The sequence below is a fragment of the Aspergillus clavatus genome, genomic scaffold, assembly GCF_000002715.2.
Source record: "Aspergillus clavatus NRRL 1 1099423829802 genomic scaffold, whole genome shotgun sequence".
Lineage (NCBI taxonomy): Eukaryota > Fungi > Ascomycota > Eurotiomycetes > Eurotiales > Aspergillaceae > Aspergillus > Aspergillus clavatus.
Window position 1 is genome coordinate 2,552,742 of NW_001517097.1, and position 14,142 is coordinate 2,566,883.

The following is a 14,142-nucleotide window of genomic DNA, read 5'->3' on the forward strand; positions in this document are numbered from 1 at the left end:
CGAGATGCGGAGGCAGGCGTCAGGGTGTTCTATTCTTCCCAATTTTTCTTCTTCTTTTTCTTGTACTGAGCGTATTCAAGAGATACCCATTGAGCACAATATAGACCCATGCAGGCGGAGGAACCAAAATAATCCCTGATATTATTCCGTATTTGTAGATTTTCAGCTCCCAAACTCCGCTCACATGCTGTGTGTATGCTCTCTCGTCGTAATCAGGCTTTGGTCGCCTCCTCTGCTGCGCGTTTCCGCTGTGCTTCTTCTTCCGCTATGCGTATGGGTTCCCACGCTGTCGTTTCGACTGTTAAACCGCCGGCGCACCTTTAAACAAAACAAAAAAAAAAGAGAGAGAATCAGTAAAAGACGTCTACCAAGCGATGCGGAACAACTGTACCGTCGGAATAGCCGGACGATCGGCTTGCACACGACAACTCCGGGCTTGGGGATTCCATCCTGCGGCGGGTTGCACGAGTACTGCACCATTTCGAGGAGCTTGCACTTCTTCAGATCGACGGGACCTCCTTTGCGACGCCTTTCCTGGAAGTTCCGGCTGACGACGTTGACATGGTCTGGGAGCGCTTCGGCGTGGAAGACCGGGACGAGGGGCGCCATTGCGGTTTATTGTATCGTGTATTATGTTTGAATAAACCGGAAGAGTTTCTTTTTTGAAGTTGCAAATGTACCGGTTGTGCTGGAGTTCGATGGTGGTGGCAGAGATGACATGGTGGAAGCGGAAACCTTTTGCTCTCTTCCCGGAGATGCAATAATAGATCGATGGATGGTTTGGTACGTTCACGGTATCAAAACCACCGCAACACCTTTCTATGGAATACTGCTACCAGAGGGATTTGCCAACAACAAAGTCAGTTGTCGTGATGTTCGGATTTCCATGATATGCTTCTTTCAGGCTCGAGTGAGCAATGTCTACCAGTTTCGGGGAAAGATTGCTTGGGGAGGTACACCAGGAGGGACTGCATGAGGTACAGTTAATCCGTGTTATATATATATCTTCCTTTTCCTGCAGTCTTGTATATCGGTAAAAACTACGCTATTTTCTTCGAAAATCGCCCAACAACAATTGAAGCAACACTCGCTAACATTCGCAGCTTTTACGTGACCTGAGAGACCTGGTTCCTCGAGTCGAAGATGTCTCAAGACTGGGCGTCCATGATCTGGATGCTCTTCTGGGGGTGTTCATGCCGTCACCTGTGCTGCCGGCTCTTTCTCAGGCCCAACGCAAACCTCAGGACTTGGAACAGGAGATGATTTCAGAGGACATCGACGAGCATGGGGACCAGCACCAAAAGATGGACGTCGATGAGACTCGGACTGTCTCAGCTGGAGCTTACAGACTTCCTGTACCTGCTCGCGTGAAGCGAGGAGACCCGGTGATTGAGGTCTCGAGCACCTCATCTGCAGCTGGCAAGACTCAGCTCCTCTATTACCTTACTGCCGTTGCCGTTTTGCCATCAACCTACAACGGAATCCGGCTTGACGGCCGAGACTCAGCGGTCGTGTTCATCGACACAGATGGCCGGTTTGACCCTCAACGTCTCCGAACGATTGCTCTTGGGGTTATCAACAGGAGGCTCAAAAACCATGGCAACCAGATCCCACAGGACGTAGCACAGGCGGAAACAAACCCATCGACGCCTACGCCTGAACAGCTGGAAACGATCGTAAGGACCTCCCTGCAACACGTCCATGTTTTCCGCCCGCAATCTTCATCGTCTCTCCTAGCGACCTTACAAAACCTGGACACATACCTGCTTGATACCCCGCGCCACCTCTCTGCCCCTAGGCCGCTGCACGCCATCTTCATCGACAGCGCCACTGCGTTCTTCTGGCAAGACAAGCTGCACGACGAGGTCGCCCGCACAGAGAACATCGGACGACCTGCCGCCGATCTCGAGCTCGCGCGGGACCAGAAACGTATCTTCTCTCTCGCGGACGTCTACGCGCGCCTGGTGCTCGAGCTGAAGAGACTGCAGACACGTTTCAGCTGCTCAGTCGCCTATACATGTACTGCTTCGGGCGGCCGCTCGATCCCTGATCCCCAGCGCTACGCCCAGCAAGCACACAAACCTTCGGGTCCGTTTGACCCGTATCATCCTCCTGGCAACACGGCTTCGAGTGTGCTAGCGTTCCGCTGTCCGCTTCCGCCTCCCTGGGGTGGGTTCCCGACGCTGCGGCTGATCGTGCGTCGGGATGCCGTGCGTCCGTTTCCGCCTATGGCCACGGTTGGAGACGCTCGGCGGGAGGCGGCTCTGCGCCAGAAGGTGGTTCTGCAGGGTCGCTTCGTGGGGAGGGTTAATGAATGGGGGCGCGAGGATTGGCCGCGGAGGATCATAGAGGAGTTGCGAGAGAGAAGCCAGGGGGTGTTTAAGTTCCATGTGGGCAGAAATGGCATTGAATTCGCGTGATATCTTGAAGTGGTTTTGTATGAGTCTATCTATGGATTGTGATGGGTATGTGTAGGTTGTGCAAAAAAAAAAAAAAAACCACACTGCGCTATTCTATGCATCCTCGAGTATATCCCCGAAAAATTAGCTGAATAGCTTCCCAATCGCCTCCACGGTGGTATTGCCCCCGCTAAACACAATGCCCATATCCCACCCCTCTTCACCCCCCTCCTTCTCAACCAGGCGTCGGAACTCCTCATTGAACAGGCACACTGCTAGTCCGACCACCGCGCTCGGCTCCACCACCACCTTCATGCGCTCCAGGACGAGCCGCATCGCCGCCTTGATCTGCTCCTCCGACACAGCAAACACACCAGCGACTTTACCGCGGTCCGCGATGACTCCCCAGTTCAGGAGCCCCACCGGCGTGCGCAGCCCATCGGCAATGGTCAGCGTCTTCACCAACTCGACGCGCACCCCGGCCGCCAGGCCCCGACGACAGTCGTCGGCACCCTCGAAGCTGGGTTCCGCGCCGAACACCCGCGTCGGCTTGTCGGAGAAGAACGTCGCGACGCCCGCGTTCAGCCCGCCCCCGCCGACCGGCGTAATCACCGCATCGAGGTGTCTTGACCCCGCGCCTGCGTCGCTCGCTCCGTGAGCGCTGAGATGCGGGTCTGTACCGACCAGATCCCGGTACTGCTCCTCCATCTCCAAGGCGGTCGTGCCCTGGCCGCAGATGATGTTGAAGTCGTCATACGGCGGGACGAGGATGGCGTCGGTTTTGGCCTGGATCTCCGCGACGACGGCCTCGCGCTCCGTGCTCGTCGACCCGCTGAAGACGACTTCGGCGCCGTGCGACCGGGTGCCCGCGATCTTCGACGGGGTGCTGATGCTTGGCATGACGATGTACGCGGGGACGTGCAGGGTGGAGGCGGCCAGGGCCAGGGCTTGGGCGTGGTTTCCTGTGCCGGGGGGAAAAAAAAAGCGTTAAGAGGAAATATGGCATATGAGGGCAATCCGTCAATGGTTTGATGGCGTACCAGAGCTGTGGGTGACTACACCCCGTCTCTTGACCTCTTCCTCACCCCGCTCTGCGAGGAGTCGCAGCAGAGCATGGAATGCACCGCGGGCCTTGAAGGCGCCGATCCGCTGGTAGTTCTCGCATTTGAAGAAGAAGCGAAACTTGGGGCTCGCTGGCGGCTGGCCTTCGTACGGCGTGCCGACGAGCGATTCGGGCGATTGGGGCGTTGAGGCGATGGTGTTGAGCGTCTGGCTGGTGAGGAGGGGCGTACGGTGGATGTACTGCTGGATCAACGAGTAGGCGGAGTGCACCGCATCGGGAGTCAAGGCTCGTGCCACGATCGGTGCTTCAGTCATCTTGCAAGGTCAACAATCTTGGAGGTTCAATTGTGAATTGGTTAGTCCGTTACTTCAAGTCGATGGACTGGGGAAGCGGGGGAATAAAACTACGGTGGAGATTGTGTTGGCAGAAAGTCGATACGAGTCATCGCGAGCTATAATGGCGAGACACGGATTACGCATCTGCACTCTAAAGAAGAAAGTAGAAAGCAAGGTTGATGTGAAAAAAAAAAAAAAAGATCGAAATGTGGTATTCTCTTATCCCAATTATTAACTCAATGAACATGTAAGAAAAAATAAAAAGAAATCAAGCCAGTCATAGTACAGTCGTAACTTTTCCCGCGCCTTCCCATTGATGCAAAATTAAATTACTTCTGGTTCTCAGGACGGAGGGAACTGTGGAAGGAATTAGCATATATTCCAAGGTCAAGTGTGGATGAACTGTCAAAAACTTACCGAACGGCCTTGCCAGCACGCCAGATCTCGAGATCACGGATGTCCTGCATCTCCTTCTCGTACTTCTCGCGGTAGTCCTTCTGGGAGTTGTACTCCAGAGAACGCTTGGTCTCGGAGCCATCGCGGACACTGTCGTACAGGTCGTTGAAGACGGGCTTCAGGGTCTCCTTGAAGCGGTTGGACCAGTCGATGGCACCACGACGGGCGGTGGTGGAGCAAGCGGCGTACATCCAGTCCATACCGTTGGCACCGATGAGGGGGTAGAGAGACTGAGTGGCCTCCTCGACGGTCTCGTTGAAAGCTTCGGAGGGGCTGTGGCCACGCTCACGGAGAACCTCGTACTGAGCGAGGAACATGCCGTGAATACCGCCCATCAAGCAACCACGCTCACCGTACAGATCGGAGTAGACCTCCTTCTCGAAGGTGGTCTCGTAGAGGTAGCCGGAACCGACGGCAACACCCATGGCGATGGCCTTCTCCTTGGCCTGGCCGGTGACGTCCTGGAAGACGGCAATGGAGGAGTTGATGCCACGGCCCTCACGGAAGAGAGTGCGGACGGTACGGCCGGAACCCTTGGGGGCGACGAGGATGACATCGACATCGGCGGGGACGTCGACCTTGGTGAGGTCCTTGAAGACGGGGGAGAAACCGTGGGAGAAGTAGAGGGTCTTGCCCTTGGTGATGAGGGGCTTGAGAGTGGGCCAGGTCTCGCTCTGGGCAGCGTCGGAGAGCAGGTTCATGACAATGGTACCCTTCTGCACGGCCTCGGTGACGTCGAACAGGTTCTTGCCGGGGACCCAGCCATCGGCAATGGCCTCCTTCCACGAGGCACCATCCTTCCGGACACCGACAATGACGTTGAGACCCTGGTCACGCAGGTTGAGACCCTGGCCGTGACCCTGAGAACCATAACCGATCAGAGCAAGGGTGTCGTTCTTGAAGAACTCCTGGAGCTTCTCACGGGGCCAATCGGCACGCTCGTAGACGGTCTCCTTGTGGCCAGCAAAGTCCATAGTCTTAACACCACGGACGGGGACGGTCGAGACAGCCACACGGGTAGCAGCCTTCGCCAGAGCGGGCCGGGGGAGGGCGGCCGAGATGACGGAGCGAGGAGCGGCGACGCGGGCCAGACGGAGGGCACGGGGGAGTCCACGGGAAGCCATTGTGAAGATTGTGGAGGAAGAAATGGGGGGGGGGGGAAGGGAGGAAAGAGGATGGAGGAAGGTAAAGAGAGGAGATTTAGATGAGAATTGAATAGTGAGGGAAGAAGAAAGAAAGTTTTCAGAGAAGCCGGATGAGCCAGAGAACTTATAAGGTCGTTGTCGAGGACGACAGAACCGGCCATGTGCAGCACGTGACCGGAGTTGAGCCAGCGCTCCCCGGCCGATGTCGGCTAGAACGCGGTGTGATTGGTCGGGTGGAAGGGCAGCACAACCCCCGTATGGAGGCGTCAAGACTTTTAGAGTCCCTCAACCTAGAACTTAGAGACTGCGATGTCTGTCCGGTCCGCGTCTCCACTGCTGAGAATATGGAGAAAGTGGATGGCTTGAGTCACAGAGTCGGAGCCCAGACCCGATCGACTTCGGAGCTGGTGCAAGATAGTGACTAAATATTGGGATTCGAATTGATCAATATTGAGCTGCTGCAAGGTGGTCAGAACATGATGTTCGACTCATAAGTTAGTAGGACTCTGTAATTGGCTCAATTTTACATCTATAATAGTATCTTGGGGTAGTCCATTCAAATCCTCCTAAGATATTTCTTCTATATCATAGTATCCAGGGTGGTTCTCTCAGAGGAACTACTGTGTACAGCGATTAGAGTACGGCATGGTGTTATACCCAAGTCCTGCATAAATTATTATCTCATATAATCATATTCAGGTCATCTGAGGCATTGGACGGGCGGAGAAGGATATGGCCCAGTTCCTATATATATATATATCTAGATAGCCTAACAGTAAGGTGTGGGCGGTAATGCAGATAACTTAATTAGTAAATGCCAAGACAGCAAAACAATCAGCTGCATTAAGGGCCAAGGGGGCGCTTCAGACCTCCAATCTCGACCTCCCTGCACCTGACAATCTGAAAAAGGAGACCAGCAGTCTGATATGCTCCGAGTCTGGCGGCGGTTGGGAGTCCCTTCGTCAATCATTCAGCATTGCCGATTCCGTTGCCCATCTCGAACATTATCCGACATGGGAAACAAGAACAGCGCACCTTCGCCATATACCAGGCTCGACAGCACATCCACAGGAACAGATTCGCAAGAACTGACTCGTCGTTAGTAGCATACACTCCCCGTCATTGACCAACGAGTTAATATGTCACTGACTTTGCATTCTAGGACATGATCCGCATTCGTATACAGGTGGAAGATGGCTCAATCGGGATGAGCTCGAGCGAAAATCTCGCCATGTTATGTTTGACTTCTCAGCACTGTGTGATCGGGCTGTTTACATATGTCCAGGGGCCACCAGTGTTGTCAAATATGAGAAGCGAGAAGGTGGATTCAACAGAGTCTTCCTTTTAATAATGGATAATGGATCTTGTGTTGTGGCAAGGGTACCTACTGGTATTGCTGGCCCGCCAAGGTTAACAACCAACTCTGAAGTTGCAACTATAACTTATTGTAAGGCTAAGCTATATCCCCTGCCCTTGAGAGTATGGCTGGCATGCTCACTAATATATGTCTATAGTACAATCCAAGATTTCGCTTCCGATACCAAAAATTCTCGACTGGAGTGATAATCCTTCCAATCCTACTGGAACAGAATATATTATCCAGGAGCATGTAACAGGTGTTCAATTACATCAAGAGTGGCATAAAATGAACCCAGAACAACATATGCTGTGCACTAAAGCACTTTCATTAATAATGAAAAAGATGGCTTCACTAGACTTCCCGGCCTACGGCAGTCTATACTTCGCAGATGCGCCTCTAGACTTGGACTCAAAGATTCCCTTTGAGCAGGGCTTCTGTGTAGGACCACATTGCAGTCCAGTTTTCTGGAACCGAAATCCGGGAGAACATGAACTCTACCGTGGCCCAAGCCCCAATTGTGGACCTTGGAGAGATCTCACAAGTTATTGTCGAGGTTTGATAGATACCGGTTTCTCTCGTTTACCCAAAGATGCCGTCAATAATCGCAAGCTTCTGCCATATCAAGGATCAATTCAAGATCACATCCGTCTATTGAAAATAAGTCAAGAGGTGATACAAAAGTTGGCTGAAGATAAACGCATTGAGGACGCTGCTACACCAGCTCTGCTTCATCCGGATTTTCACAAGAGGAATATCTACGTCTCTGCCAAAGATCCAACTGTTATTACTGGCCTGATAGATTGGCAATCAACCAGCATTGAGCCCGCGTTTATTTATGCCAATGAGACACCTGATTTCACTGCACTCCCAAGGGCCCCCGAGGAAGATCTACTTAAGAATGAACAAAATGAAATGAAAATTTCTGAACAAAAGGAACGAGAATTAAAAGATGCATCTGTCTGTTATCAAACATATGATGTGGTTATGACAGCCCTTATTCCTAAGCTTCGTCCTGCAAGATTACTTGACCCAACTCTTTTTCGACTCTTCCACTACTGTCACACAACTTGGAGAGACTCCGCTGTCGCTGTCCGCCAAGAGTTAATTGAGCTTTCAGCTCGCTGGGCAGAACTGGGGCTAGAGGGCTCATGTCCATATTCTCCTACAGAAGCAGAATTGAAACAGCATGCTCGCGACTATGAAGATTTTGAGGCTGTTCAGGCACTCAAGTCCTGGCTAAGAGACAACCTTGATACAAATTCTGATGGGTGGATCCCGAATGATGCATGGGATGCTGCTCAGGTTGCTCATCGCGCAGCGTATAATGAATGGATACAGACTGCCAAAGAAGCCGAGTCCCGTGGCGAAGACATGACAGTAGCAAAGGCGGAGAAGATGTGGCCATTTGATGCTAGATAGAAACCAGGGATAGGTAATCAAAGAGTCAGCTGGTCACTGTCTCTAGTGTCTAGTCTAAACCCCAGTCCAACCCTTACGTTAGCTTTTCAACGTTAGAATATGACGGCCTGATGTTTGTCTCTGCCTGGCTAGGCAGTTTTTAAGCAAATCTCGCCAGTTCCTCGGAGTAAGCAGACTGTGCCTGGGACCCGCATAATTACTCCGTAGTGATTATAAGACAGGGTCACATATCAAGAGGCCATACCAAAGACAGTAAAACTAACCAGTCTTGTGGTGGAAAGTGACGCCTGACTGCCTGAGGTGTCTGGGCTCCGCCAGCATTAACAACAACAACAAATCAACAACAGCAGCAGCAGCAACCTGGCATCTCCAGCAACACAATCAACTCCGGCCGACGTCCTTCATGGAAATTTGGAGACACCAATCCACTATCTGCAACCAGTGGCAAATCATCATTTCTCCCTAGTCCCTGGACCCTGACAGCCCACAATTCTAAGACCATCGTTGTTGATTTGATCCCCCCCCCCATCGATCATGTGCCTACGATGAGCCTCATCTCCTCATTCGGTGCTCTGCCCACCATCCAGACCCGAAAGGCCCTCTTGCTCCTCGATTTTCAAAATGATTTCATTCGTCCATCTGGTGCTCTCCACGTCGCCAATACTGCCGACATTGTAGAGATTCTCCCCCAGCTCGTCAATGCCTTCCGCCACACCGGAGATGTTCTCTGGGTCCGCTCGTACTATGAGTCACCCCGACCCCTCATAGACTCGGACCTTCAGGAACGGATCGTGCTTGGCCCTGCGGGAGAGGAGCGGAGAAAAAAGCAACCGAAACTCGGAGGCCCGTCCGATCGGGGGAGCCAGAAGGAATCCCAAACGCCCGTGGACGAGGAAGCCTTTCTGTCGAACGAGTCGTCCCAATGTTGCCGACCGCGGACAAGCGGCGTCCAGTTTCCCGCGCCCATCTTGGCTGCCCTGGATGCGGACTCGGACACATTGATGGAAAAGTCGGACTATTCTGCTCTACAAGATGATGGCATGATCCTCTCGCTTCGCACACGGTTCATCACAGAACTATACCTTTGCGGTTCCCTCTCCAATGTCTCCGTTTATGCTACTGCGCTGGATGCTGTCCGCCATGGCTTCTCGGTGACGCTGATCGAGGATTGCCTGGGGTTCCGCGATTTCGCCCGCCATGAGGAAGCGATGCGCCGGATGGCCGATATTTTCGGAGCCAGTGGGATTACGTCGCAGGAACTCCTGGAAGAGCTGGACTGGCAAGAGACGGATGCCATTGCCCGTCAAACCACCCCTAAGCCTTCGCACCCAGCGACCGCTGTTGGGATTGAAGGGGTTCTGGACGAACTCAATGTTAAGACAGGCCGCGGTTGCACGGCTAACGAGGGAGCAGCAGACTCCTCGCGGAGTCGGCGTCGGAGGCTTGAGCTGGTGGACCTAGGCGACGGTGAAGAGGAAACTTTGTTAAGTCTGTCAAACCTGGCGCGGTCTCGCTCCCGCTTCGGGACAGCTGGGTCGCCAGGAAGTGCAGCTCAATCGCAAGGTCCCTCGGGAGAGAAGAAAGCGCGGGTGCGTGTGCGCCGCGCAAAACGACAGGACCAGAAGGCCGAATCGTCTACTCGCGCAGATGGGTCGCGGAGCAGTAAAGCCAAGCGCTCGCGGGATATCCGTGGACCAGGCGACATGATCGGAGAAGGAGACTCCCGCATCATCCATGATTTGGATCTTCCGCCCGATGCATTTGAAAAGATCCGAAGTGAAGTCGCTTGGCAGAAGATGTATCACATGTCGGGGCAGGTTCCTCGTCTGGTCGCTGTTCAAGGACAGACTTCGGATAACGGATCAATTCCCATCTACCGTCATCCAGCGGACGAGTCTCCACCATTGCATCCCTTCACGCCAGCCGTGAACCAGGTGCGTGTCATTGTCGAGCGGATCCTAGGCCATCCGCTCAATCATGTCCTCATTCAACTCTATCGCGATGGACAGGACAGCATCTCAGAGCACTCAGACAAGACACTCGACATTGTCCGTGGTTCATCTATCTGCAACGTCAGTCTTGGTGCTCAGCGCGTGATGACGCTGCGGAACAAGGTCAAAGGTCCCGATGAAGATCAGAGACCTACGCAGCGCATACCCATGCCCCATGAGTCGCTGTTCATATTGGGGGAGACGACCAACATGCGTTGGCTTCATGGCATACGGCCCGACAAGCGGCAAGAGGCCGAAAAATCTCGAGAAGAACTGGCGTATGGCGGCGAGCGTATCTCTCTCACTTTCCGGCACATTGGCACTTTCCTGAGCCCGACCGGCGACACCATCTGGGGCCAGGGCGCCGTCTCCAAGGACCATCAGCGGGCCCGCCCGGTCATTCATGGGGACCCTACGGCCACCGATCGGCTGATCCGTGCGTTTGGTCAAGAGAACCATGCAGTCGAGTTCGACTGGGATGCCGTGTACGGTGGAGGCTTTGATGTGGTCAATTTTGTCACGACAACGACAACCACGCTAATCGAAGGGTCTGATTCTGTGGCGAACTTGCGAGTTCGGCTTGCGCTCAGCGAGAACGGGATTCGATACGACGTCTCCAAGTCACCGAAGGAGACAGCAGTTGGCAAAGTCACCGAGGACGATCAACGACCATTGTTCATCGCAACAGATGGCAGCGAAGTCGCGGGAGATGCCGAAATCATGAAGTTCCTGGCACAGCATGCCTCGGGGCTTACACGAGCAGGTGTGGAAGTGTTGCGCGGGGGTGATCGACTTCCCGAGATCGACACACTCTTGCAGAGCTGGCGTCAAGGCGCGAGCAGCGATGGACACGTTGAACTGGACACTTTGGATACATGGGAGAAGGCCGTGGACGGGCAGCACTATTTGGGAGGACCGGCCCTTGGACTTGATGACTGCTTTTTGTGGCCCGTCCTTAGGGATATGGTGTTGAAGAGCGGGCCACTCCCGAGCGATCGGTATCCCAATCTGGCCCAGTACTACCGTCGCATGGAGAAGCGCGGAATTGTCAAAGCGACCGTGGAGGAATTGGAATGACAGGATAATCTCTTGATTTGAAGTTGAGATACCACCCAGCGCGGCGGGCCGATTTCTGACGACACTTATGACCAACCTCTAGCGACTGTCACAGTGATCTTTGACCTGGCTATGTTTGTTCTACTTTTTAAATTATTGGGAGTGGTCTGCATCCTGATGTAGATCTCGCGAGCCGTACCAGTACATAGACAGAAATGACCAAGCTTCCCATGTCATCTTTTACAAGGATTTGAAACGAAAAAAAATCCTAGATCACAAACATTTCCCCTGAAAGTCTGTGGTCTTCAAGATATCCTTCAGCGCGACGCTGCTGCACGCCACAGCCTTGAGGAACGCGTTCGCGACGACCTGAGCACCCTTGGCACTGGTATGTGTATGGTCATTGGGAAAGTACGAGTCGACGGTCTGCAAGCCCAGCGACTTCAAGATATCAGCCACATACGCCCCATGGTCCACATAGTCCACGCCCGCGACCCGCGCCGCCAACTGGGCATACCCGACGAAGCGCGACGGGGCGTACGCGAAGCTGCCCGTCTCCCACGGGTTGTTGGGCGTCTGGCTCGCGATCAGCACCTTGGCACCCTTGGCCTGGAACATCCGCGCCGCGTTCTCCAGGTACTTGGGGAACGTGAGCACGGTTTCCGTCACCCCGTTGTACACCGTCCGGCAGGTCTCGCCGCCGGTGCCGGCGCAGTCGGTGCGCCCGTTGTCGTTGTGGCGGGTCGACAGCGAGCCGCCGTCGTTGTGCCCGAACTCGATCACCACGTAGTCGCCCTGCTGGAGGACGTCGGCGATGGCCTGGAAGCGGCCTTCGCGGGTGTAGGAGCGCGCGCTGCGGCCGGCCATCGCTTTGTTGGAGACGCTGGCCGAGACCGATGATGAGATGTACTGGCCCCAGCCTGGGCGGAAAATTTTAGAATGCTGGCTCCCTGCTGACCTCGCAATGGCCGTGTAGGAGTACTAGGTAGCTTACCGTCAGTGCCGTGCCCGCCGCCTGCTCGAGCCATGGTGGAGTCTCCGGCCAGGTAGAGGGTCGCGCCCAGCGTGCCGGGGAGGAGGGCAAGCGAAGAGAGGAGAGCCAGAGTCTTCATTTTTGACTGAGGTGCAGCTGAGAATTTGGATATGAAGAGGCTACCACCGTAAACGAGGACTTGTTGGGGTAGAGGCGACTCTTTATATACGTCCGCTGCCACGGCCACCAAGCCATAGAGTATACGTGGAAAACACATCCATAGAACTCGGTGTATCCCCCACTGGGCTCCTCAGCCATACATCCTGCACACGTACATGGCCCCCCCTCACAATTCGCACGCTGAGAGCCTGAGACACACTCGGCCCAGCGGAGTTTCATAACCCTCGAAGAGAAAACAGGGGGTGTTTAGGACTGAGACACTACCGGTAATGATGCAAGACGCCGGTCTCCGCACACTTGGCCCTGATGTGCAGAGTCTTGACCCGGATTCGAGCCGAGTGACGGTTGGGTTGATTCTCGATTGCATTCTGCAGTGATGTCAAGGATTGTGCAGAAGGGGTTGTCTAGTCTATTCGAAACGGAGAAATTCTCCGTGGACAGGGTAGTCGGGGAATCGGGACGACTCTCGGAATTTTCCACCTGTCATTGTCGATTTCACTTGGTTGCTGAGGAGGGAGATCATTAGAGCGTTGTGGGCGACTGTTGTCACTCTGGTTTACTGTGTATGCAGATTTCTACGAGATACGTGGTTATGCCTCGAGCTCGGTGGACTCCGTTTATGAAACAGCCTTTGATATACATTCTACCTTTCTAGATAGTACTGCCCTCCATAGCGGACAATTACAGTTTCTCAAAAGTAGGAGTGCGCTTCTTCAGCCCCGACAGCAACGCTGCAGAGATGTCCTTGGTCTGCAGCGCAGCACTATTCCACACAGCCGTATATCGAAGACCTGCTACTCGTCAGCACGCCAATCCCCACAGACATGCACCGCAATGAACCCCCCCCGAAGCAACTTACCATCCTGCACGGAGTGGTCCCGCGAGTAATTCAGAATTTCCTTCGTGCCCTGCACGGCGACGGGGCTCTTCGACGCGATCAGCTTGCCCATGGCCAGCGCCCCCTGCACAGCCGCCGCCTTCGACTCATACACCGAGCTGACGAGCCCGACGCGCAGCGCCTCTTCCGCACCGAAGATCCTCGCCGTCAACGCCACCTCCTTCACCCACCCAAAGTTCCCCACGGCCTTGGGCAGCCGGCTCAGCGTGCCGATGTCCGCCGCCAGCCCGATGTCCACCTCCTTCACGGCGAACCGGGTGTCGCGCGCGCACACGCGCACGTCCGCTGCCGTGGACAGGTCCACCGCCAGCCCGAGCGAGAAGCCGTGCATGGCGACGATGACGGGCTTCTCGCAGCGCTCGACGGCTGTGATGCAGTCCTGGAAAGAGGCGATGTGTCGGCGGAAGTGGACGGCCTTGCGTGCGGGATCGAGTGGGCCGTTGTTGCTTTCGTCTGAGAGGAGGCCTTCCGACGCGGCGGTTACGTCCAGGCCCGTTGTGAAGGCCTTGTCGCCCGCGCCGCTGAGGACGATGGCCCGGACTGAGGGGTCCTGGGAGAGTTGGTCGAAGAGCTGGCCCATCTCGATCCACATCCTGGATTATTTGTTAGTATGAGAGGTACGGCTTATTATGGGATCCTTGTAGTCCATTCGATAGGTAGGTCACTCACGCCTCAAAGAAGGCATTCATCTTGTCTGGGCGATTGATCTCCACATGGGCGACATATTGATATTCAGCCGGAAACCGGACACTGAAGTATTTTACTGACTCGTAGGTGAACTGTGCCATTTTGTCTGATATTATGAGGCTAGAATAATGTGATTTGAGGCTCCTAAAGGCGCCTTTTGTTGTGTGCTGGTATGGTCAG

The 14,142-nt window shown here is 54.4% G+C and overlaps 8 protein-coding genes across 8 annotated transcripts, besides 1 other annotated feature; 3 read left to right on the forward strand and 5 right to left on the reverse strand.

Annotated features, from left to right (window-relative positions):
• Positions 1-212: 212 nt before the first annotated feature.
• On the reverse strand, positions 213-609 carry ACLA_041910 (uncharacterized protein; the record flags this gene model as incomplete). The annotated part of the gene is made up of 2 exons (XM_001271394.1): positions 213-318; positions 392-609. 2 exons carry the CDS (start codon positions 607-609, stop codon positions 213-215), a joined length of 324 nt encoding a protein of 107 aa, XP_001271395.1.
• Positions 610-917: 308 nt separating this feature from the next.
• On the forward strand, positions 918-2,420 carry ACLA_041920 (putative Rad51 family DNA repair protein; the record flags this gene model as incomplete). Its single annotated transcript, XM_001271395.1, has 2 exons — positions 918-977; positions 1,104-2,420. The coding sequence occupies 2 exons, from the start codon at positions 918-920 to the stop codon at positions 2,418-2,420; spliced, it is 1,377 nt and encodes a 458-aa protein (XP_001271396.1).
• A 123-nt stretch (positions 2,421-2,543) lies between these two features.
• On the reverse strand, positions 2,544-3,776 carry ACLA_041930 (threonine/serine dehydratase; the record flags this gene model as incomplete). The annotated part of the gene is made up of 2 exons (XM_001271396.1): positions 2,544-3,361; positions 3,440-3,776. The coding sequence occupies 2 exons, from the start codon at positions 3,774-3,776 to the stop codon at positions 2,544-2,546; spliced, it is 1,155 nt and encodes a 384-aa protein (XP_001271397.1).
• Positions 3,777-4,126: 350 nt separating this feature from the next.
• Positions 4,127-5,377, reverse strand: ACLA_041940 (Ketol-acid reductoisomerase; the record flags this gene model as incomplete). Its single annotated transcript, XM_001271397.1, has 2 exons — positions 4,127-4,154; positions 4,215-5,377. The coding sequence occupies 2 exons, from the start codon at positions 5,375-5,377 to the stop codon at positions 4,127-4,129; spliced, it is 1,191 nt and encodes a 396-aa protein (XP_001271398.1).
• Positions 5,378-7,100: 1,723 nt separating this feature from the next.
• On the forward strand, positions 7,101-8,177 carry ACLA_041950 (uncharacterized protein; the record flags this gene model as incomplete). The annotated part of the gene is made up of 1 exon (XM_001271398.1): positions 7,101-8,177. One exon carries the CDS (start codon positions 7,101-7,103, stop codon positions 8,175-8,177), a length of 1,077 nt encoding a protein of 358 aa, XP_001271399.1.
• A 322-nt stretch (positions 8,178-8,499) lies between these two features.
• Positions 8,500-8,537: a microsatellite.
• Positions 8,538-8,722: 185 nt separating this feature from the next.
• Positions 8,723-11,245, forward strand: ACLA_041960 (isochorismatase family protein family; the record flags this gene model as incomplete). Its single annotated transcript, XM_001271399.1, has 1 exon — positions 8,723-11,245. One exon carries the CDS (start codon positions 8,723-8,725, stop codon positions 11,243-11,245), a length of 2,523 nt encoding a protein of 840 aa, XP_001271400.1.
• Positions 11,246-11,497: 252 nt separating this feature from the next.
• Positions 11,498-12,336, reverse strand: ACLA_041970 (rhamnogalacturonan acetylesterase RgaE; the record flags this gene model as incomplete). Its single annotated transcript, XM_001271400.1, has 2 exons — positions 11,498-12,144; positions 12,219-12,336. 2 exons carry the CDS (start codon positions 12,334-12,336, stop codon positions 11,498-11,500), a joined length of 765 nt encoding a protein of 254 aa, XP_001271401.1.
• Positions 12,337-13,058: 722 nt separating this feature from the next.
• Positions 13,059-14,063, reverse strand: ACLA_041980 (enoyl-CoA hydratase/isomerase family protein; the record flags this gene model as incomplete). The annotated part of the gene is made up of 3 exons (XM_001271401.1): positions 13,059-13,168; positions 13,237-13,868; positions 13,945-14,063. The coding sequence occupies 3 exons, from the start codon at positions 14,061-14,063 to the stop codon at positions 13,059-13,061; spliced, it is 861 nt and encodes a 286-aa protein (XP_001271402.1).
• Between the last annotated feature and the right edge of the window lie 79 nt (positions 14,064-14,142).